Source organism: Dicentrarchus labrax, unplaced genomic scaffold (genome assembly GCF_905237075.1).
Source record: "Dicentrarchus labrax unplaced genomic scaffold, dlabrax2021, whole genome shotgun sequence".
In the NCBI taxonomy this organism is placed as follows: Eukaryota; Metazoa; Chordata; class Actinopteri; family Moronidae; genus Dicentrarchus; species Dicentrarchus labrax.
In genome coordinates, this window is record NW_026136720.1 from 34149544 (window position 1) to 34173215 (window position 23672).

At 40.2% G+C, this 23672-nt stretch overlaps 2 protein-coding genes and 1 long non-coding RNA gene across 4 annotated transcripts in view; 1 reads left to right on the forward strand and 2 right to left on the reverse strand.

Annotated features, from left to right (window-relative positions):
• The window catches only part of LOC127352689 (GTP-binding protein 2), a 123534-nt gene that overhangs the window by 5043 nt on the left and 94819 nt on the right, over positions 1-23672 (reverse strand). Inside the window, exons 1-8 of one of the 2 annotated variants that reach the window (XM_051381293.1) lie at positions 7632-8026; positions 6333-6687; positions 5506-5532; positions 3718-3902; positions 2893-3004; positions 2573-2770; positions 2079-2253; positions 19-238 (exon numbers count right to left, since the gene is read on the reverse strand). In XM_051381293.1, coding sequence (XP_051237253.1) covers positions 19-238; positions 2079-2253; positions 2573-2770; positions 2893-3004; positions 3718-3902; positions 5506-5532; positions 6333-6518 — 1103 coding nt within the window. In that variant the 5' untranslated portion in view covers positions 6519-6687; positions 7632-8026. Of the gene's footprint in view, positions 1-18; positions 239-2078; positions 2254-2572; positions 2771-2892; positions 3005-3717; positions 3903-5505; positions 5533-6332; positions 6688-7631; positions 8027-23672 lie in introns of those variants that run through there. The other variant, XM_051381294.1, reaches the window with a different exon arrangement.
• LOC127352734 (uncharacterized) lies at positions 8193-21837 on the forward strand. The gene is made up of 2 exons (XR_007881168.1): positions 8193-8379; positions 20336-21837. It is a non-coding gene; the product is annotated as an uncharacterized LOC127352734 (long non-coding RNA).
• On the reverse strand, positions 10582-13920 carry LOC127352695 (E3 ubiquitin-protein ligase TRIM21-like). Its single transcript, XM_051381303.1, has 2 exons — positions 13653-13920; positions 10582-13393 (listed from the first exon to the last, which is right to left on the reverse strand). The coding sequence occupies exon 2, from the start codon at positions 13389-13391 to the stop codon at positions 11748-11750; it is 1644 nt and encodes a 547-aa protein (XP_051237263.1). The 5' UTR covers positions 13392-13393; positions 13653-13920; the 3' UTR covers positions 10582-11747.

The following is a 23672-nucleotide window of genomic DNA, read 5'->3' on the forward strand; positions in this document are numbered from 1 at the left end:
AATAATAATTGATCCCACCACGCAGACTGGGCGAACTGCTGCGCGGCCGTCACGGCGTCGTCGGGGTTGGACACCACCATCGGGACCTTGTTGCAGCCCGGCTGCTTCAGGACTCGCTCCAGCTGCCGGACGGTTCGGTCCACGGTGCCGCGGGAGCACAGGTCCACTTTACTGACCACTATGAAGATGGGAACTTTCAGCGCCATGGCCAGGCCCAGGTGCTCCCGGGTCGTACCGGCTGCACAGGGGAGAATAAAACACTTCATTACCCAGAAAGCACCTGGTCCCAGGACAGAATAATCCCCTCTGTTGATCTTTTATTGGACTCTTTGTGTTAAATTATTAACAGAAATATAAATGATTTAAATTTAAGATCTGTTTCATGATCATACCTCAAACTATTATTGATTAGTGTCAGCAGTAACTATATTTCTAATAATGAATGAAATGAATGTGACATGGATAAGTGTGTATTTTATAATAACTCTGATAATATCCACGTCTTTAAGGTTGGACGATATAATATCATCAATCTGTCTGTTTCCCCATCCTGAGCTCTGAACGCTGATCACTCCTGCCCCCTGCTGGACACTAACTGACCCTAAACAAATCTTTTTCCAGGACATCACTTGCTCACTCCTAACAGTTTAAATTTAGTCTAATTTTATTTCATTTAACAGACAATTCCTCTTCTCACCTATTAGCCTCTTAGAACCACAACTGGAACCAGCTTCCAGTTGTGGTTCTGGAGGCAGACACCCTCACCACATTCAAGAGTAGGCTTAAGACATTCCTCTTTGATAAAGCTTATAGTTAGGGCTGGATCAGGTGAGTCCTGAACCATCCCTTAGTTATGCTGCTATAGGCCTAGACTATCGGGGGATTTCCCATGGTGCACTGAGCTCCTCTCTTCCTCTCTCTTTCTGCACTCATTCATGTTCCATTAATGCATGTTACTAACTTCACTTCTTCCCCGGAGTTCTTGTGCTTTCTCGTCTCGCAGGTTCTCATGGATCCTGGTGGAGCCTCCTGCCATGGTCCTGCTAGATTGCCATTGCCAATACTGTTGTTGCTGTGCACCTGTCTGTCTGTCTGTCTGTCTCTCTCTCTGTCTCACCCCAACTGGTCGAGACAGACGACCACCCACCTAGAGCCGGAGGATCTGTCCTAGGTTTCTGCCTTTTAACAGGCAGTGTTTCCTTGCCCTTGTCTCCAAGGTCTTGCTCATGGTGGTACTGTTGGGTCTCTGTAATTAATGTTATAAAGAGTTCGGTCTAGACCTGCTCTATTTGAAAAGTGTCCTGAGATAACTTCTGTTATGAATTGGCGCTATACAAATAAAATTGAATTGAATTGAATTGAATTGAATTATAAGAAGAAGAAAGTCTTTGTTGTGCGTATAATTCCCATCACTGTGTATTATTAACCACAACAACAAGACATTCCTCCAATGGGATTTCTGATATAATAGACTCAACGTCAAAAAAGATCGCTGGAAGTTCGTTTGTTCCACGTTTGGTAAACGCGCTCTGAAGTGTCGCACTGCGCCGTTTATCCAACAGTCGAGTTTCAAACTAAACACGCAGACGACCCGAGTGAGTGAGGAGCTGAAATTCAATAAAACATTTCCAGGACGACACAGTTAATTCCAGGATATTTTGTCACTCTAATAAATTTCCAGGTCTTTCCACTAATGGAAAACTAGTCTCTAAATTTCCAGGTTTTCCAGAAGAGTGGGAACCAGGTTTACTTCCTGTCTCCAGAAGGTGACCCTGACTGAATGCTCGTATGTTAGATGTGTTCAGGACGGGACTCTGATACGTTTGAGGTTTGGGACTGAATGGACAAAGTACACTGAAATTACAACTTCCTGTTATTTGAAACATCAAAATTTGACACCATTGCACGGACACGCTACGGACACGCTACGGACACGCTACGGACACGCCCTTTCGACAAAACTCACAAATAGCCCAGCTGTTCATTGTTATGTCTTTAGATCGCACTGAAGTCGATCTGATCGATTTCTAAAGGGGGTTTATTAAAGTCACCACAGTTTACCACTAAATGCAGCTCACCGATGCCGGTGTTGGCGCTCACCACCAGCATGGCGAAGTCGGGGCAGTAGCTGGTGAGGCCGAAGATGGTCGTCTTCAGGTACTTGTGGTGTCCGGCCAGATCAATGAAGGTGATCATCTTAGAGGAGCTCTCACAGATCTCCTCTGCGGTCCGAGACTCGCTGTAGTTCACAACCTGCGGCGAGACGCAAAGACATTTCTGTTGGAATATTACTGTATTTTATAAATAAATGGAAAAATATCCTGTAATTTACATGTTAAAAAAATCTGTTACTGTCTCTCTCTCTCTCTGTCTCTCTCTCTCTCTCTCTCCCTCTTCCGCTGTCTCTCTCTCTCTTGCTGTCTCTCCCACTCTCTCCCTCTGTCTCTCTCTCTCCCGCTGTCTACCCCCCCACCTCTCTCCCTCTGTCTCTCTCTCTCCCTCTGTCTCTCTCTCTCCCACTGTCTCTCCCACTCTCTCCCTCTGTCTCTCTCTCTCTCTCTCTCTCTCCCACCTCTCCCTTGCTGTTGAAGCCGAGGATCTCGAAGCTGATGCTGGACGTGCGTCCCGTCTGGATCTCGTGCAGATGTCTGAAGAGGTTGAGCCGCGCTCGGCCTCGGCCGTTGTCCAGCTCGCCCTGCGTCAGGACGCCGAGCAGCGTCGACTTACCAGAGTCCACGTTCCCCAGAACCGCCACCCGCAGGTCCAGGAACTGTCCCAGTACAGAGGAGAAGGAACATAGTCTCTGATATTATTAGCCTCCCAACTCAGTTCACCACGTTCAAACAGCAGAAAATGAATCCTGATGAATGAATGAATGAAGGACAGACTCACCTGCTGATCATCGGGAACCTTTCGAACCAGGACTTCTGCGATTTTACGGGTGTTTCTGTCCAAGTCGTAGTCCACCTCCCTCTCTCGGAGGAGAGTGATGTCGGCGCCGACTCTGACGGGACAGAAAACCTGATCAGACCTCAAACAAACAACCGACAACAGCAGGAAGCAGAGAAAGTCAGCTGACAGCGAGCGACCTGGTTTCATAGAGGTGGCGAAAGTAGGTGGAGGTTCCCAGGCTGCCACTAGGGGACGCCAAAGCTTCACGGGGGCGCAGCGCCTTCTTGATGTTAGGTTGTGTAAGAAAACTTCGAAAATGTACAAAGTAGGCCGATACCTATGGAAGCCCATTTCTGCCAATGTGACGAAATAATAAAAGTGTCTGTAAGTCAATATGATGAGAAAGTTTCTTAATATTTTGACCCAATATCACAAAGTCATTATTTGGAGATCCTAACTTTATATTTCATCGTAATTAAAACAACCAAAGAGCTAAAAAAAACAAGTGTCAGGGAGAAGAAAATGCTGAATTTGCAAAACAAATAAGCCTAATAAGTTTGTATGATTGTTAAAAAAGTAAATAAATACAAACAAAAGTTCCTAAAAAATAAAGGAAAACTCTGATCAATATTTACAGGAAATAAACTCTTAAGCGGTTTCATACATCCAGAGAACTTCTATAAAATCCAGACCAGGCCTCTAATTGAGACACCTTTGTGTTTTTGGTTCCTAAAAATAGAATAATTGGGAAAATATTGTTTTGAACGTCATCACACACAAATAAAGTCCTATATTACAGATCTGTTACAGACGTAGGCAACCTACTTCTCCGCCATCCTCTTCAAGGTCTTGAGCGAGGCCTTCATGTCGGCCTCCGTCAGGCCGACCAGCAGGCCGTTGTCCTCCACGCCGATCTGGTAGACGGCCTCGCCGCGGCCCTCCTGCAGACGCCACTTGAGCTGCGTGGCCAGATGCTCGAAGCGATACTGAGTCGGGTTGACGAGCTTCAGCTACAGAGACAGAGAAACAGAAACCTTTAATCTGTCGAGCTATTGTCTCCAGTTATTGATCGATCAGTTTGTCTATAAATATTAATATAAATATTAAATAATGCCACTGGGACCTGTAGTTTATTCACATCGGAGGGTAAGAACGAGCAAAGATGGAGGATTTAATGTTTCATAGCTCTGATCTAATTTAATCTGACATCACTAAAACAACAACAACAACAACAACAACAACAAACAGTTATGGTTCTTCAAATGTTCATTTAACATACATTCACAAAGCATAAAGTCTGTCTTTTTACATAAAAATTCAAGATAAATTATTATGATAGAATATAATTAATATACTAAAATAAGATGAAAAACTAAAATAAAAACTATATTTCCTCTTTGTATCTGAGGTTAGAGTATAAACTGGGACAGATATTCTAGTTCATATATGTTTTTGGTGCCATATTGTGCAGACATTGACACTGTGGTCAGTATGTTGCTGCTATAATGTCGATATGAACAGAAACTCTCTCTGTCTGCTGCGATTGGTTCAGTTTGTGCTGAGTTTACTTCATTTGGTTCTCTTTGGTTTTATAAAATGTGTTTTCTTACAGTTTTATCATGACCACAGTATTTTTACAGTGTGGAAAATAAAGGATGTGAACACTTCCTCCACCGCTGACTGTGGTCAACATACGTTACAACTAATATCTGTAGAGAAATGTCAAAGGTCAGTCAGAAGTAGTACTGTAGTACAGAGTTTGTCCACCAGGGAGCGCTCTACACTGTAACATCTCACTCACTACATCATTATTTTTATTATTTATTAACTAAAGGCCATTTCTTATACTCAACACATTCCTGCACAAACAGTTATTTATTATTTATGATTACTGTTAATCACCAATATGCAGACGTTTCATTGTGTTTATATTCAAAGATAAATATACGAATCAGATTTATTTTAACTCTCTAATGTCCACTATGATTCTGGCTCTAAACTGTGAGAGAAATAAACTAGAGCTATAAAATAACTCTCACATTAACATTAAAAAGCAACTTATATCATGAATGTGCGGCTGTTTCTACATTTAACTGCCAACGTGATGTGTTAATGCTCTGTAACAGTGTCTGACCTCCAGAGACACACCGTGTTACAGTCTCGTTAAGACAATAAAGTCCATACAAAGTCTGTTGTGGTTTTCATGGGGGGGGGGGTAATAAACAGTACTGGGTGACTTTATCAGAGGTCACATACGGACGCATTCACCGCATGTAATATTCTGTTTATTGCTCTTAATCCCACTAAACTATTTCATGACACAGGTCAAAAATATAATATAATAATATAATTATTGTTTTTAGTTCTTTCATTTAGAATTAAAATAAAACACAATTCTATTAAAAAGGTATGTTGTTTGTCAGAAGGTCAAAGGTCAAAGGTTCCCACAAACGGTTGATAAGGAGAGAAGCTGGTTTCAGTTGTTGTTTGGCTGTGAACAATATATATAATATAAAATATTAGTAATGATTTCAGGTTATTGCTCTTTCCTGTAAAACCTGAACTTACACATTTTTATTACTTTTATTCTGAAGTTGATGTTGTGTAAGTTACCTTGTACTCAATGTTTCCTTCTTCAGCCTGAAACAGAGAAAGACGACAGATAAAGACTCTTAATGTCAGAATAATGTAACAAACACTGAACTATAGCACACACACACACACACACACACACTGTGGAGAACAACCCGTCTGTAACTTTAAAGGAATAATATGTTGTATTAAATCATAGCGTGTGAATATTTGATGAAGGACAAACTACAGTAATACATTTTATATTCCAGCTGTGATAGAAACCACTGGTTGAAGTGAATGTGTTTTAACACTACAGCACTTTATGATACAGAATGTCAACCTTATTTCATTCACTGTTCTAACAATTTAAAGTTTCTTTAGACAAAAGAAAAGTTCATTATAATATAATACTTTGTAATAGACCATTTCTTATATTAACGAGATGAACTTGTCTCTTCGGCATGAAGTTAAAGACCTGAATATCTGTTTTATACCTGCAGTATATATAAAGCAAACACTGCTTCTTCTTATTGAGACAAGAGCCGAATGATGAAGTGCTCTTCATTCTCTGAGATAAGATACAGAGTGAACCGCCACAGCCGTTGTGCTTTAACCCTTTAATGAAATCACCTTTAATTGTCAGATATGTGAGTGCGGTTTGGTGTGACGTTGTCTCCGGGAGAGCTATCTCTAACTCACACTAACGGTATCTCCTCTGCTGTTACAGATGTGTGTTACAGATGTGTGTTACAGATGTGTGTTACAGATGTGTGTTATTGTTGTGCTGTGAACTAAATGTAGCACTAGTTAGCCTGAAGCTAGCTAGCTGTCTGGCGTTAATCCCCGGGATAAAGAGCGGAAGCTACCTCCGGTGGGAAGTACGGTGGCGGTGTTTTGTTGTTCCTGTTGTTCTTTTTATTCCTTCTCCTTCGGCCGCGTTTGCCTCTTCTCGTTCGCGACTTTTTCGACGTTTTCTTCCCGTTGTTACCGGAGCCCGGTCCGTGTCTGCCGTGCCCGGGCGACACTGCAGCACTCTGGGACAAATCCACCATCGCTGAGCCCCGGGAGTCACCGGCAGCCTGAGACCGCGACCTCTGAGCTCACGGCGGTGGAGTCATATGATCGATAACGTTAACGGTATCAATAATCGTCCTCTTCCTCACACAGCGGGCCTGAGTGCAGCGGGGGATGCTCTCTCCTCAGCACCAGCGCCGGAAGCACCTTTCACAATAATATCACCGGTTTAAATTTCAAAGTAAAAGTACCAACAGTCTATTATCCAGATACTTAACACTTTAAAAGGTAGATTAGATCAGATCTTAACCACACTGTGGAATAAATGTGAAGGTTTAAAAAGTTTTTCCTGTATTATTTTTAAATATTATTAACTTACATAAATATCCTGTGAATTTACATGTCTAATAAATATTTCATGTTTATTTAAAAGATTAAACTGTTCAGTTCAGTTTAATACTGTTAATACATTTATGAAATTATGTAAAATTAGTGACAATTAACAGCAAGGATTAGTTAGTTAACTGACAGATATCCTGTTTCACAGATAATGACTTTTATTACAGTTCTATAACTTCAAATTCACATTAAAATAAAATCCAATAATAACAGCACTCTGCTGTAAAATTAAGCCTGATTATTTGTATTATAGCAGAGTTCACCTGGATTTATAGCTCACTGATTTTACAGTGTAAACATCTTCAATTAGACATTAAAAAAAATTAAAGCTACTTTTATTGTCAGATTTGATCTGATTCTAGTTTTTATTCTGTTTAATGGTTTCAGTGTTGGTCTTTCCTCCTGCAGCTCAGAGTACAGCAGACAACCAGCCGAGAGCCTTTGTTTAGTGGCATCTTTCCAGTTCTTGGCCACGTGCCACAGTAGTTGCACATTACACACCACCTGCCTTCATTACGTGTTTAGGGAGTGTTTCCATTTGTCGTAACAGAGCAATAATAGAAATTTAAGAGGATGTTATTTTATATATATTTATCATTTGTATAAAATAATGATTACTACAATATTGAGAAACACTTTCTTTCTTTCACTTAACTGAGAATGAAAAGAGTAACTCCCTGTTTGATTAGAGCTGTTAGTTTAGTGTTAATGCTGGTTGTTCAAACACAGTAAATATTATCAGCTGCACTCACCAGTATTTGAGTCAGTTGTTGAGAAAGTCCTGATCAGTTTATTATTTCTTCACACAGAAACACAGAGACTGGTCTCTGCTGCAGCTCTGCTGTAACTCTGGCAAACTCTAAGTTTCATTTCAGGAGTGTGACGTTGAAGCTCTCGTATTTCCATTGTTGCTCCGACTCTAACTGCAGCTCTGATTGTGAGGTTGTGAATCCTGCAGGTTTAATTTTCAGAGAACTTTTAAGTTTTTATCTATTTATATAGTTTTCTCAAAAAGAGGTCAATCCCACAAGCAAGAATATATTTTAAGGTCAGCAGAAAACAACAGTCCCTTTTTACTCCTCTATCTTATATCTGTCCACAGTTCAGCTGTTTGTCCTTTTTTTAACCTCTTCATGTTGTTCTTCTATTTGTTTCTCTCCTATAGTTGTTACTGAATGAGGAAGTTGAGAGGTGTGTGCAGTCTGTCCACTCCTCTTATAAACCCTCCTCCCTCTGATGTGTGCTGTTATGCTGACCTCCAGTGCCCCCCCCAGTCTAATACTCACATTCAATGAGGCACTGGCCGAGGAGGTGGAGTAGCAGCCATATATGATTCGAGCATTTTAATGGACCCTAAACCTAAACTAAATTATAATTCATTTGAAAGCCTTGTTCTTAGTCTTTCTCACCCAAACTGGAAAACACTGCAGCCAGTTCTATTTGTTATAGTGTAGTTTTTATCAAGTTTAGTCCTTAAATCAGATAAAGTAATTATTGTAGGTGATTTTAATATTCATGTGGATGTTAACAATGACAGCCTTAGTAACACATTTATATCATTAATAGACTCAATTGGCTTCTGTCAGAGTGTAAATAAACCAACTCATTGTTTTAATCACACTCTTGACCTTGTTTTATCATATGGCATTGATATTGAACATTTAATAGTCTTCCCACATAATCCTTTCCTATCTGACCATTATTTAATAACTTTTGAATTCATATTATTAGATTATAAGCCATTAGGCAAAACTTCCTACAGCAGATGTCTATCTGACAGTGCTGTAGCTAAATTTAAGGAGGAGATTCCTTCAGTGTTTAATTCAATGCCATGTCTGAATTTAACAGAGTCCTTTAACGACTTTAGTCCCTCTGAAATTGATAATCTTGTTGATAGTGCTGCAGGCTCACTACGATCAACATTAGACTCTATCGTTCCTATAAAAAGGAAATTATTAAAACATAGGAGACTAGCACCTTGGTACAACCACCAAACCCGCCAGTTAAAGCAAATAGCTAGGAAATCTGAAAGGAAATGGCGCTCTTCCAAATGATCAGAATATCGTTCAATTTGGCATGATAATCTTAAAACCTATAGAAAGGCCCTCCGTAATGCCAGAGGAGCCTATTACTCAGCACTAATAGAAGAAAATAAGAATAACCCTAGGTTCCTCTTCAGCACTGTAGCCAGGCTGACAGAGAGTCACAGCTCTATTGAGCCACATATCCCCATAAACTTAAGTAGCAATGACTTCATGAGCTTCTTCTATAATAAAATTATTACTATTAGAGAGAAAATTAATCACCAACTGCCATCAACAGCTATCAGTGGCTCTCCAAGTTCAGGGACTTTTGCTAATGTAAACTCAGATATATATTTACACTGTTTCTCTGTTATTGATCTTCATCAGTTAACTTCAATCATTTCTTCATCGAAGCCATCAACCTGTCTATTAGACCCGATCCCAACTAGGCTGCTTAAAGAAGTCATACCCTTAATTGGCACTTCTTTACTGGATATGATTAATCTTTCTTTATTATCAGGATATGTACCACAGTCCTTTAAAGTAGCTGTAATTAAACCCCTTCTTAAAAAGCCCACTCTTGACCCAGGGGTTTTAGCCAACTATAGACCGATCTCTAACCTCCCCTTCCTCTCTAAGATTCTGGAGAAAGTAGTCGCCAAAGAGTTGTGTGACTTTTTACAAAACAATAGTTTATTTGAGGATTTTCAGTCAGGATTTAGAGTTCATCACAGCACAGAGACAGCTCTGGTTAAAGTTAACAATGACCTTCTGATTGCTTCTGACAATGGACTTGTCTCTGTACTTGTATTATTAGATCTTAGTGCTGCATTTGACACCACTGACCATAATATTCTTTTAGAGAGACTTGAGCATCAAATTGGCATTAAAGGAACCGCACTAAGCTGGTTTAAGTCATATTTATCAGATCGTTCGCAGTTTGTACATGTTAACGATGAATCTTCAATAAATACTACAGTTAGTCATGGAGTTCCACAAGGTTCTGTACTTGGACCAATACTATTTACTTTATATATGCTCCCTTTAGGCAACATTATTAGGAATCACTCCATTAACTTTCACTGTTATGCAGATGATACGCAGTTATATCTATCAATCAAGCCCAATGAAATTAATCAATTATCTAAATTACAAACATGTCTTAAGGACATAAAATCCTGGATGACCTGCAATTTTCTGATGCTAAACTCGGAAAAAACGGAAGTTCTTGTACTTGGCCTCAAAAACCTCAGAGACTCACTGTCTAAAGATATAGTTACTCTAGATGGCATTACCTTGGCCTCCAGCACCAGGCTCTAGGCTGGATTACTGCAACTCTTTATTATTAGGTTGCCCCAATAAGTCCATTAAGACGCTCAAATTAATTCAAAACGCTGCAGCACGAGTACTGACAGGAACTAGGAAAAGAGATCATATCTCTCCTGTATTAGCGTCTCTGCACTGGCTCCCTGTAAAAATTTTGAATAGAATTTAAAATCCTCCTCCTCACCTATAAATCTCTCCATGGTCAGGCCCCTTCATATCTTAAAGAGATTATAGTACCTGGGCTACTTGTGGTTCCTATAGTCTCTAAAAGTAGAACAGGAGCCAGAGCCTTCAGCTCCTCTCCTGTGGACTACTGTTAGTGTAGTTGTTGCTACTTCTGTTGCTGTGCACCTTTGTCTCTGTCTTTCTGTCGTTGTCTCTCTCTCTTTCTCTCTTTCTCTCTCTCTCTCTCTCTCTCTCTCTCTCTGTATGGTCTAGACCTGCTCTATTTGAAAAGTGTCCTGAGATAACGTCTGTTGTGAATTAGCGCTATACAAATAAAATTGAATTGAATTGAATTGAATAGTGGCAACAACAGGGAAACACATCCAACCTGTCAAAATAAAGCACTTCCACAAACAGTTTCTTCCTCTGCACCAGATTTTACTGCAGTGATACTGTACAGCAGAGTATAAAATGTGGTTTTATTCACTTTTCAGCATTTGTTTTAGTCACTGACATATATCAACATTCTCTGTCTTTTTAGAATGAGGCTGAGGACTTAAGTCACTTATTTAAAACAACCTATGATGGACTTTTTATCTGGTAATTATGGTACTCAAACACAAACTGAACACTCATCCAAAGTGCTTTATACATAAAACATAAAAAATGAAAACAAGTCAAAGAAATAAAAGGTAAAATAGTAAAATAGTATAAATGGTGAAATATAACTAATACCAATTTAAGAGGCAGTATTTTTTTAAATCAATTTCAATTCTTGTTAATTCAATAAATATCTGTATATTGTTGTTCTAAGGCACATGGTTGTTTACTGATACCTACCTCTATTATCAATAGAGATCAACAGAATTAGACCCACAGCAAGTCACTTCCACAACAGGTAAGGTCTTGAAGACAAACTAAAATAACTTATACCTACTTATATTAGTGCAATTGCATCCATAACCCAGTAATTTACATCCTAAAATCAAAATGAACTTCTCACTACATAAATGAAAGTACAGTTACCAGTAGACAAATATATTTTATCTTTAACAAACCTGATAAATAAAAACAAACCCACCCAATGACAGAAAACAGTGTATTCAAATGAAAACAAGGTTAACGTGTACATTACCACTGAATGTGTACATTTGTACATAAATGACAATAAAATGTATTTGGTTTGTGTCTCTCATCCATTGCCCTCCTAGCATTGTCTGTGTGTCAGTATTGTAGTGTGAACACATTGTCTGGTATATACACTGTGGATGTAAAATCTTAAAATTAATGTCATAAGTATGTGTATTGTTGGCAATATTTCATTGCTCAGTAAATCACTGATGATAGAAAATATCAGGCACTATGATTGACAGGACAGATGATCAGAGGGGCAGAGTTTTTACCACCATCATTATTACAGGGACAGAAGAATGGGAAGAGTTTCTCAGTGAAGGAGCAGCCAGTAAAGGTGTAGATAAGAGCTGCAGAACCTACGTCATAAAAGGAGACCAGACCCTCCTCATAATCCACAAACACCCCCACCATCTCAGACTGTGACTTAAGAGAGAGACGGACTGGAGGGCTAGCAAGGGCTTTGTACTCATTTCCATTTCTCAACCATATAGTCCAGTAACCCTCCACAGGGCTCAGTGGGATTGCCTCTTTCCTGTTGATTGACTCTCTGGCCACTCCTAAAGTCCATTTAGTCTTCCCTGTAACTTGAACCTCAAAGTAAAATCTGCTTGAATCGAAACTCTGCTTTCCTAAGACATTAATATATCGAGAACATCGCTGTGGATTGTCTGGGAGATTCTTCTTCACATCACCATGATTCACTTGTTTCCCATCATCAGACAGGATGAGTTCAGAATTTGCTGTATCAGCATCAAGAGTTACATCCACTGCATACTGCTGGACCCTCTTTAGCTCAGCATCAAACAGTTTCTTCATCTCTTTACTGAGTGTCTCCTCTAGCTGAGCCACAGCTCTCACCACAGTCCCCTCATAAGATAATGGAGGGACACTGACCTCTGTCCAGTCCTTGGTGGGTGGGACATCCTTCAGGGACGGGAAGCTTTGGAGAAGATAAAGGTGGTCTTCAGAGAGTGAGAGCTGGTCCATCTCAGTGCTCCTCTTCTTCAGCTCAGAGATTTCCTGTTCCAGCTCTTTGATGGAGTCTTCAGCCTGCTTCTGTTTAATTCTCTGATTCTCTTCTAAAGTTTTGATGAGCTCATTCAGGCCTCTCTCAACAGACTCCATCAGAGACGTGAAGACCTGAACACCTTCTGCTATCTCTCTGTCTGCATTTTTCTTACTGAGGTCCACTGACTGTTTTACCTCCTGAATCTTCAGTTGTCTCCTCTGGATCATCTGCTGTATTTCAGCCTCTGTCTTTCCCAGCTCTGCCTTCTTTACTTCATATTCTTCTCTCAGAGGAACAAACTCATGTGTCTTGTGGTCTAAAACAGAGCAGAGCATGCAGACAAACATCTGGTCGGTCTTACAGTACAGCTCCAGAGGTTTATCGTGCTTCGTACACATCCTGCCTTCCAGGTTCTCCACAGGGTCGATCAGCTGATGTCTTTTTAGACCTGACATTGTCAGATGAGGCTCCAGGTGAGTCTCACAGTAGGAGACCAGACACACCAGGCAGGACTTCAGGGCCTTCAGTTTGGTTCCAGTGCAGACGTCACAGGGAACTTCTCCTGGTTTGGACACTTGTTGCTCTGGGCTGCTGCTGCTGGCTTTCTGTTGAGCTGACTGTCTGAACTGAGCAACCATCTCAGAGATAAAAGTGTTGACCTTCAAATCAGGTCTTATACTAAAAGCCTCTTTACACATCGGACACACGTACTGGTCATTAATATTCCAGTGTTCAGTGATGCAGGTTTTACAGAAGTTGTGTCCACATGGTGTGCTGACTGGATCAGTGAACACATCCAGACAGATGGAGCACAGGAACTGATCCTCACACAGCAGATTTCTGGGAGCAGCCATATCTCCACACAGAGAATGAAAGTGAAAGTGTAATAACATGTATTCATCATGTTTAGAAAAAATCAAAGCATAATTACTTATTAAAATGATTAATATTAAGTAGATAATTTTCAGTTCAATGGGTGTGTTCAACTTGATTGAGATGTGCATCTAACAAGTGCCATAAATTATGTGAAAAGAAACTCCCTGTTTGATTAGAGCTGTTAGTTTAGTGTTAATGCTGGTTGTTCAAACACAGTAAATATTATCAGCTGCACTCACCAGTATTTGAGTCAGTTGTTGAGAAAGTCCTGATAATATCAGTTTATTATTTCTTCACACCGAAACACAGAGACTGGTCTCTGCTGCAGCTCTGCTGTAACTCTGGCAAACTCTACGTTTTATTTCAGGAGTGTCACGTTGAAGCTCTCGTATTTCCATTGTTGCTCTGACTCTAACTGCAGCTCTGATTGTGAGGTTGTGTTTACTCCTGCAGGTTAAGACATGATTATACTGAAATACATTTGGCACGAGATAAGTTTAATCTTCAGAGAACCTGACTTCTTTATTTATTCATCTGCAGTGTGTTTTCTTCTGCATTTTCTCAGAGGTCAATCCCACAAGCAAGAATATATTTTAAGGTTAGCAGAAAACAACAGTCCCCTTTGACTCCTCTATCTTATATCTGTCCACAGTTCAGCTGTTTGTCCTTCGTTTTCATATTAGTCTTGCACTTGTTTCTCTCTTATGTTAGTCAAACATAAACTGAACAGCCATCCAAAGTGCTTTACATTAAACATTAAAAATAAAAAAGTAAAAGAAATAAAAGGTCAAAAATTAAAATAATATAAATGGTGAAAGAATATAACTCATGCCGATTTAAGAACTTTTTAAAGGCAGTATTGACTTTAAGACAATTAGAATTCTCATTCACTCAATAAATATCTGTATATTGTTGTTTTAAAGGCACATTGTTGTTTACTGATACCGACCCTGTTCAGCTGTGAAATGGTTTAGTGACACAACTTCTGTATGTTATCAAAATATAATACAATTAACAAACAATTGATTGTTAATCTCTATTATCAGTAGAGATCAATAGAATAAGACCCAATGCAAGTCACTTCCACAACAGCTAAGATCTTGAAGACAAACTTAAATAACTCATATATCAGTACAATTATAATAATAATACATTTAATTTATGGGCTTTAGACCCCCATAAGTTAAAAGAAAGATAAAGGTAATAGAACAACACCTGAAATTTAGCTATAGCTACAACTCTCAACAAGAATGAATTATTAAAATCATTGAAAGCAGTTCTGAAAAGGTTTTTGATCAGTGAGTTGAAGTTGGATGGATCAGTACAGGCTCTGATTTGTTTGGGGAGAGAGTTCCAGAAGGGGGGGGCAATGGAGAAAGCTCTGTCACCCCAGGTACGATGCTTGGTCCTCAGTGGTGGAGACAGGAGCATCAGAAGAGTGGAGGCTTCGGGAAGGAGTGTGGCGATGGAGCAGGTCTGCAAGGTAGGAGGGGGCCTGGTTGTGGAGGGCTTTGTGAGTGAGGAGAAGGACTTTAAATTGGATCCGTTGTTGGACAGTGAGCCAGTGGAGGTTCTGTAGGACAGGGGTGATGTGGCCACGGGAGCGGATAAGGGTGAGCAGGCGAGCAGCAGAGTTCTGGATGTATTGAAGTTTATTAAGGACTTTAGAAGATGTACCATATAAAATGCTGCTGCAATAGTCAATTCTGGATGTGATGAAAGCTCCAGAAGAGGAGAGCGAGGGGCGGAGGCGTGCAATGTTTTTCAGGTGGAAGAAAGCAGTTCTGGTGATGTGGTTGACGTGGTGTTCAAAGGAGAGGTTGCTGTCAAAGATGACTCAGAGCTTAAAAATGTGTGGGGAGGGAGACAGAGTGGTGCTGTCAACGGTGAGAATGAACTTGTTTGTGTTTTTGGTGAGAGATTTGGGACCGATGATGATTATTTCAGATTTGTCACAGTTTAGTTTGAGGAAGTTGGCATGCATCCATGGTTTGATTTCAGTGAGGCAGTGTGTCAGGGTGGAGTGGGTTGTGGGTGTTATGGATTTAGTGGAGATGTAGAGCTGGACGTCATCGGCATAACAGTGGAAGCGGAGACCATGACGGCATATGAGGTTACCAAGGGGGAAAATGTACAAGATAAACAGGAGAGGCACTGAACCCTGGGGGACGCCTTGGGCCAGGGGAGCAGTGGAGGAGGTGCAGTTGTTGATATTGATGAACTGCTGTTCATTTGCATCCATAAAGCATCCTTACATCCTTAAAACAAAATGAACTTCTCACTCCATCACTGAAGATACCACATACAAGTAAACAAATGTATAACAAACCATTCAATTAAAAACAAATCCACCACTGTAGTATGAACTCTTTGTCTGGTACACTGTATATGGACTATATATGTGGACTAGGGATGACACAATAACAGAAATTGAGTAGTTGATACCAGTACCAGTGAAATTCCATGATTCTCAAAAAACTATTTGATACCAATCAAGTTTTTTTGTCACCGTTCCCGATTTAATATCTGCTGATACCAAATCCTGATCCAATACTTGTATTTTCCTTCATGATACAGGTTAATAACTCGGCAGCCATATCTACACACTGAGAACAAAAGCATGAAGGCAACATAGCTATACACACACATCACTCAGGACCAACGCTGACAGAAAAAGGCATCAGTGAAAAAATGGTAAAGCCTGTAAGCTTACTCGCTGCCACAAAAAATATATTATTCATGACAACAGTTTGATCCTGGAAGGATCATCATCAGGACCAAATGTGAAAAACTTGGAACCACACCCATACACAACAATAGGCAATAGGATGTCAAGCTCTGTGATGGCAGGTGTGGTCAAGCACATCAACCAGGATAATAATCCTTCTAATAGCCCAGCCAATCACCTGACTTGAATCCAATAGACTTCAACATTTGAAGACCGTGCGGAAGAATGGGCCAAAATCATGTGACTAGTTCCTCCATACAGGAGGCGTCTTGAAGCTGTCATTACCAACAAAAGCTTTTGTACAAAGTATTAAATAAATTTCAGTAAGCGTATTCAATACTTTTTCCGTGTCATGTGTGTTTATTACACAAAACTTAATAAATATTTTTTTGCATGTGTGGATTGCATGGGTTGTTACCGACATAGCACCATTAGAAATTAGAGAGACAGATGGACGGAGAGACAGACAGACAGACAGACAGACAGACAGTTGCATTCTTCTCTTCATATTCTTCCTTCAGAGGAACAACATCGTGTGTCTTGTGGTCTAAAACAGAGCAGAGCATGCAGACAAACATCTGGTCGGTCTTACAGAACAGCTCCAGAGGTTTATTGTGCTTCGTACACATCCTGCCTTCCAGGTTCTCCACAGGGTCGATCAGCTGATGTCTTTTTTAGGACTGACACAGTCAGATGAGGCTCCAGGTGAGTCTCACAGTAGAAGACCAGACACACCAGGCAGAACTTCAGGGCCTTCAGTTTGGTTCCAGTGCAGACGTCACAGGAAACTTCTCCTGATTTGAGGACAAGGAGTGTTCAGGATGGGACTGTTACAGAATATGTGAAGTTATGATTACTGAAATGCCACGGGCACGCCATTCGATGTACAATCACAAATAGCACAACTTTTCATCTGCAGTTTGTTTTGATTGTACTGACCAGTTTTGAAATTGATCCAACATATTCCCTAGGAGACTTTCTGTTGGGTTTGGGTTATGGGTCCAAGAGGCTTTTTTGCTTGTCCCATCATGATACACATGCGTACCAATTTTTGTACATGTCGGTCATATGTGTCTTGGGGGCTGATTCTGGGGGGCGTGGCTAAGCCATTTTGTGACGCCTATCTACGGGACCAAGCAAATACCTTAGCCTTCGCCACGACTGAATTTTTTACAAAGTTTCATGAGTTTTAGGCATGATTAGCCCCCCAAAAAGTGTTAAAATGTTAACAGAAAACCTGATTTTCGCCACGTCGCCATGGCAAGGTGGTTGCACGCATATTCTTCAGATTCATAAGATGTCATCGTCATCGTTTTAAGGGACCGCTGACAAAATTTCAGCTGGATCTGGTCAATCTGCTGGGAGATATACATAAAAGTGTAAAAATGACATTTCCTTTCACCACTAAGGCGCTCTCACTATTAGTGAATATTATCACATAGAAGTGTTCAGGGTGGAACTCTTATCAGCCAAGTGAAATTTGGAGCCGATTGGACAATGTACACTCAAGTTATAGCAACTTTGTGTGTTCTGGCGGTACATCAAAGTTTGATGCCACGGACACGCTTTTTAACAAACTGTCACAATCATGAAATATCATCAACAACATATTTTGCATTTCCTGATTAAATTTCAGCAGGATCTGATCATCCTACTAGGAGTAGAACATGGAAGTATAAAAAATGACATTTCCTTTCACCACTAGATGGCGCTCTTACTATTACTAAATATTATCACATAGACGTGTTCAGGGCGGGACTCTTATCAGACATGTGAAGTTTCATTGAGATCAGATCATGTATGCAGAAGTTATGATGAATCCATCTTTCATGGCGAGTCCTTGAAATTCCACACCACGCCACGGGCACGCTGTTCGAGGGAATGTCGTAAATAGCACAACTTTTAAACGTGAATGTGTTTAGATGGCTGTGTCCAAATCTGAAGTCGATCCAATCAATTCCCTAGGAGGAGTTTGTTCAAATACCACGTATGCAAATCGCCAAAAATAGCTGCTAACAGACAAGCAAACTGCTCACATGTGATTTGGATCACCATAGCAACACACAGGAAGAGGGACGTCTGATTCTGCTCAGAAAAACCATAGATATTGATCTGCTGGGAGGCCAAGATGGCACCGTGAACACACTCATTGAATCAAGCTCTGCTACCAAAAACAATTCAACGGTAAATAACGTTTAATAGAGAGCCTGCCTTTGAATAAGAACTGCTGCGAGCGTTTCCTTTTTTAGTTTGTCAAAAACAAACGTAAAAAATGTCGAGTTCGGATATGGACAAAAGAAAACTACTTCTACGTAATGAAAGGACGGGGGCAGCTTGCAACAAAGCAAAGTCAGCTAACGTTAGCCGAAATATTCTGATAGATAACCACCACAGTTACACGGCGGAAGAAGGGCTGAAACTCAGCGTGATGGATGAAGATGACTTTTCAGATGTGCCAATTACCCCAACTAAACCACCTCCAAGCAACATGTTACCGCCGGCAACGCTATGGAAACTGACTTAGCCGACGCTCCAAAGTTTGTCTCCTCACTTGCCCAGCTTATTAACACTCGGTCCGATAAGCTTGAATCACTAATTCAGGAAAACAAAACTGTGATAACGGACCTGAAAAAGTGAATCCAGTCCATCTGTGAGGATGTCAACTCAGTGAAAGGTAAGGTTGCTCAAGTTGAGCAACTTTACCACGAAGAGAAAACACGTACCGGAGTCCTAGAAACGCGGATCACAGACCTGGAAGATAATCTCGTCGTTGGAACCTGCGGCTCAACGGCATACAGTAGAGAACCAGCAGGTACGGATGGAAGTGATTAAAATCTGTCAGGCCGTCTTACCAGAGGATAAAAAACGGCTACCAGAAGTGACTGACACTGTCCATCGCCTTGGTACAAAGAATGCGAAGGGGCCCAGAAGGGTCATCATTCAGTTTTCATCCCGGGTTCACAGGGCAGCTGTCTGGGCGGCCGCTAAAAACTTGCGGTACCTGCACGACCATGGTCTACGTTTTGCAGAAGACCTTTGCCAGATCGACAGGGAAAATAGGAAGAAGCTGTGGCCAGCGGTGGAAGCTGCTCGAAAGGAAGGAAAAGTGGCTTTCTTCGTCAGAGGTCGCGGTTTTGTTGAGAACAAGGAGATCTTCCCTCCACCATAAAATGTGAAACTGTTAAATTTGCTATGAAGGTAACCAATACTGTTATATCCTGTTCCTAGATTTCTACAAAGCCTTTGATTCAGTTGAACATCAGTTTATTTTTAGTTCTCTGGAAAAATTTGGTTTGGGGCATTTCTTTAGCAAAGCTATTCAAACTTTATATGCTAATAGTAACTGTTCTATTAAATTGAGTTCTGCCACGACTCGACGCTTTGACATCAAACGAGGAATCTGGCAAGGTTGTCCTATCTCTCCTTACCTGTTCCTCCTTGTCACCCAACTCTTAGCTAGTCATGTGAAATCAAGCGCTCTGAAAGGCATCACAGTTGCAGAAAGAGAAATCGTTATCAGTCAGCTTGCAGATGATACGACTATTTTTTTAAAAGATTCTTCTCAGATACCTTGTGCCCTAAACATAATCGATGTGTTCTCTAAAGCCTCTGGACTATACCTAAATGTAAACAAATGTGAGTTAATGGCAGTGAAAGACTCAGTTACTCGCTCAATATCAAACATCCCTGTCAAAGATACAGTAACATATTTAGGAATCTCCATCACTAAAGATCAGAAAGCTAGAAATGCTTTAAATGTTACCCCGGTTATAGAAAAAGCTCAAAAAAGATTTAATCTTTGGCTCCTAAGAGATTTATCTTTAAGAGGTAGAACGTTAATAACAAAAGCAGAAGGAATATCTAGACTTTCTTACTCTGCCCTCTCATTACATGTAGACAATAAAACCATCAAATGCATAGATCAGATGTTATTTAATTTTTTATGGAAATAACTTGTGTCTCTTGTGTGTGAGGGCAGAGTAAGTTTATATTCAATGTCTATTAGTTATGTTAGTTGTTATAATTCATTTGAAAACCTTGTTCTTAGTCTTTCTCACCCATCCTGGAAAACACTGCAGCCAGTTCTATTTGTTATAGTGTACCGCACTCCTGGACCGTACTCTGATTTTATATCTGAAGTCTCTGAATTTTTATCAAGTTTAGTCCTTAAATCAGATAAAATAATTATTGTAGGTGATTTTAATATTCATGTGGATGTTAACAATGACAGCCTTAGTAATGCATTTATATCATTAATAGACTCAATTGGCTTCTGTCAGAGTGTAAATAAACCAACTCATTGTTTTAATCACACTCTTGACCTTGTTCTATCATATGGCATTGATATTGAACATTTAATAGTCTTCCCACATAATCCTTTCCTATCTGACCATTATTTAATAACTTTTGAATTCATATTATTAGATTATAAGCCATTAGGCAAAACTTCCTACAGCAGATGTCTATCTGACAGTGCTGTAGCTAAATTTAAGGAGGAGATTCCTTCAGTGTTTAATTCAATGCCATGTCTGAATTTAACAGAATCCTATAACGACTTTAGTCCCTCTGAAATTGATAATCTTGTTGATAGTGCTGCAGGCTCACTACGATCAACATTAGACTCTATCGCTCCTATAAAAAGGAAATTATTAAAACATAGGAGACTAGCACCGTGGTACAATCACCAAACCCGCCAGTTAAAACAAATAGCTAGGAAATCTGAAAGGAAATGGCGCTCTTCCAAATTATCAGAATATCGCTCAATTTGGCAAGAAAATCTTAAAACTTATAGAAAGGCCCTCCGTAATGCCAGAGGAGCCTATTACTCAGCACTAATAGAAGAAAATAAGAACAACCCTAGGTTCCTCTTCAGCACTGTAGCCAGGCTGACAGAGAGTCACAGCTCTATTGAGCCACATATCCCCATAAACTTAAGTAGCAATGACTTCATGAGCTTCTTCTATAATAAAATTATTACTATTAGAGAGAAAATTAATCACCAACTGCCATCAACAGTTATCAGTGGCTCTCCAAGTTCAGGGACTTTTGCTAATGTAAACTTAGATATATATTTAGACTGTTTTTCTGCTATCGATCTTCATCAGTTAACTTCAATCATTTCTTCATCGAAGCCATCAACCTGTCTATTAGACCGATCCCCTGCTTAAAGAAGTTGTTCCCTTAATTGGCACTTCTTTACTGGATATGATTAATCTTTCTTTATTATCAGGATATGTACCACAGTCCTTTAAAGTAGCTGTAATTAAACCCCTTCTTAAAAAGTCCACTCTTGACCCAGGGGTTTTAGCTAACTATAGACCAATCTCTAACCTCCCCTTCCTCTCTAAGATTCTGGAGAAAGTAGTCGCCAAAGAGTTGTGTGACTTTCTACATAACAATAGTTTATTTGAGGATTATCAGTCAGGATTTAGAGTTCATCATAGCACAGAGACAGCTCTGGTTAAAGTTAATAATGACCTTCTGATTGCTTCTGACAATGGACTTGTCTCTGTACTTGTATTATTAGATCTTAGTGCTGCATTTGACACCATTGACCATAATATTCTTTTACAGAGACTTGAGCATCAAATTGGCATTAAAGGAACCGCACTAAGCTGGTTTAAGTCATATTTATCAGATCGTTCGCAGTTTGTACATGTTAACGATGAATCTTCAATAAATACTACAGTTAGTCATGGAGTTCCACAAGGTTCTGTACTTGGACCAATACTATTTACTATATATATGCTCCCTTTAGGCAACATTATTAGGAATCACTTTCACTGTTATGCAGATGATACGCAGTTATATCTATCGATCAAGCCCGATGAAATTAATCAATTATCTAAATTACAAACATGTCTTAAGGACATCAAATCCTAGATGAGCCGCAATTTTCTGATGTGAAACTCAGAAAAAAACGAAATTCTTGTTCTTGGCCCCAAAAACCTTAGAGACTCACTGTCTAAAGATATAGTTACTCTAGATGGCATTACCTTGGCCTCTAGCACCACTGTCAGGAATCTTGGAGTTATCTTTGATCAGGATTTGTCATTTAACTCCCACATAAAGCAGACCTCTAGGACTGCCTTCTTTCATTTACGTAATATTACAAAAATTAGACACATCCTATCACAGACAGATGCAGAAAAACTAATCCATGCATTTGTTACTTCAAGGCTGGATTACTGCAACTCTTTATTATCAGGTTGCCCCAATAAGTCCATTAAAACGCTCCAATTAATTCAGAACGCTGCAGCACGAGTACTGACAGGAACTAGAAAAAGAGATCACATCTCTCCTGTACTAGCTTCTCTGCACTGGCTCCCTGTAAAATTTAGAATAGAATTTAAAATCCTCCTCCTCACCTATAAAGCTCTTCATGGTCAGGCCCCTTCATATCTTAAAGAGCTCATAGTACCCTATTACCCCTCTAGAACAATATGTTCTCTGAATGCTGGGCTACTTGTGGTTCCTATAGTCTCTAAAAGTAGAACAGGAGCCAGAGCCTTCAGTTACCAAGCTCCTCTCCTGTGGAACCAGCTTCCAGTTGTGGTTCGGGAGGCAGACACCCTCACCACATTCAAGAGTAGGCTTAAGACATTCCTCTTTGATAAAGCTTATAGTTAGGGCTGGATCAGGTGAGTCCTGAACCATCCCTTAGTTATGCTGCTATAGGCCTAGACTATCGGGGGATTTCCCATGGTGCACTGAGCTCCTCTCTTCCGCTCTCTTTCTGCACTCATTCATGTCCCATTAATGCATGTTACTAACTTCACTTCTTCCCCGGAGTTCTTGTGCTTTCTCGTCTCGCAGGTTCTTATCGATCCTGGTGGAGCCTCCTGCCATGGTCCTGCTAGATTGCCATTGCCAATACTGTTGTTGCTGTGCACCTGTCCGTCTGTCTCTCGCTCTCTCTGTCTCTCTCTGTCTCTCTCTCTCTCTCTCTTTCACCCCAACTGGTCGAGGCAGACGACCACCCACCTAGAGCAGAAGGATCTGTCCTAGGTTTCTGCCTTTTAACAGGCAGTTTTTCCTTGCCCTTGTCGCCAAGTGCTTGCTCATGGTGGTACTGTTGGGTCTCTGTAATTAATGTTTTAAAGAGTTCGGTCTAGACCTACTCTATTTGAAAAGTGTCCTGAGATAACTTGGCGCTATACAAATAAAATTGAATTGAATTGAATTGAATTGAATTAGCCGCTATGTTGTAAAAGTACTGACGCACGCACGTTTTTTGTACATTACACATATTACCAGAGTCCGGTTAATATGTTTGAATTCCCCTATATATATATACATATATAATATTGTTTGATTGTGTGTTTAATATTGCGGACGGGCTCTGCACCCGACGATATTTACGTTTATTATAGTTGCTGTGTATTACATTGCAATGATGTGGTCTGAGGCGCCCCCGCGCGGCCATTACGGAGTGTCATTCCGACCTCATATTATTTTTACTGTAGTACTGTGTATCTGTTTAGTTCAGTCATATTGCTTTATTTCGTTAAAATAATAATATATTTGCCGT

Bases quoted from the DNA above. Each gene is read 5' to 3' on its own strand.
- LOC127352695 (XM_051381303.1), bottom strand. From the start codon at position 13,391: ATGGCTGCTCCCAGAAATCTGCTGTGTGAGGATCAGTTCCTGTGCTCC.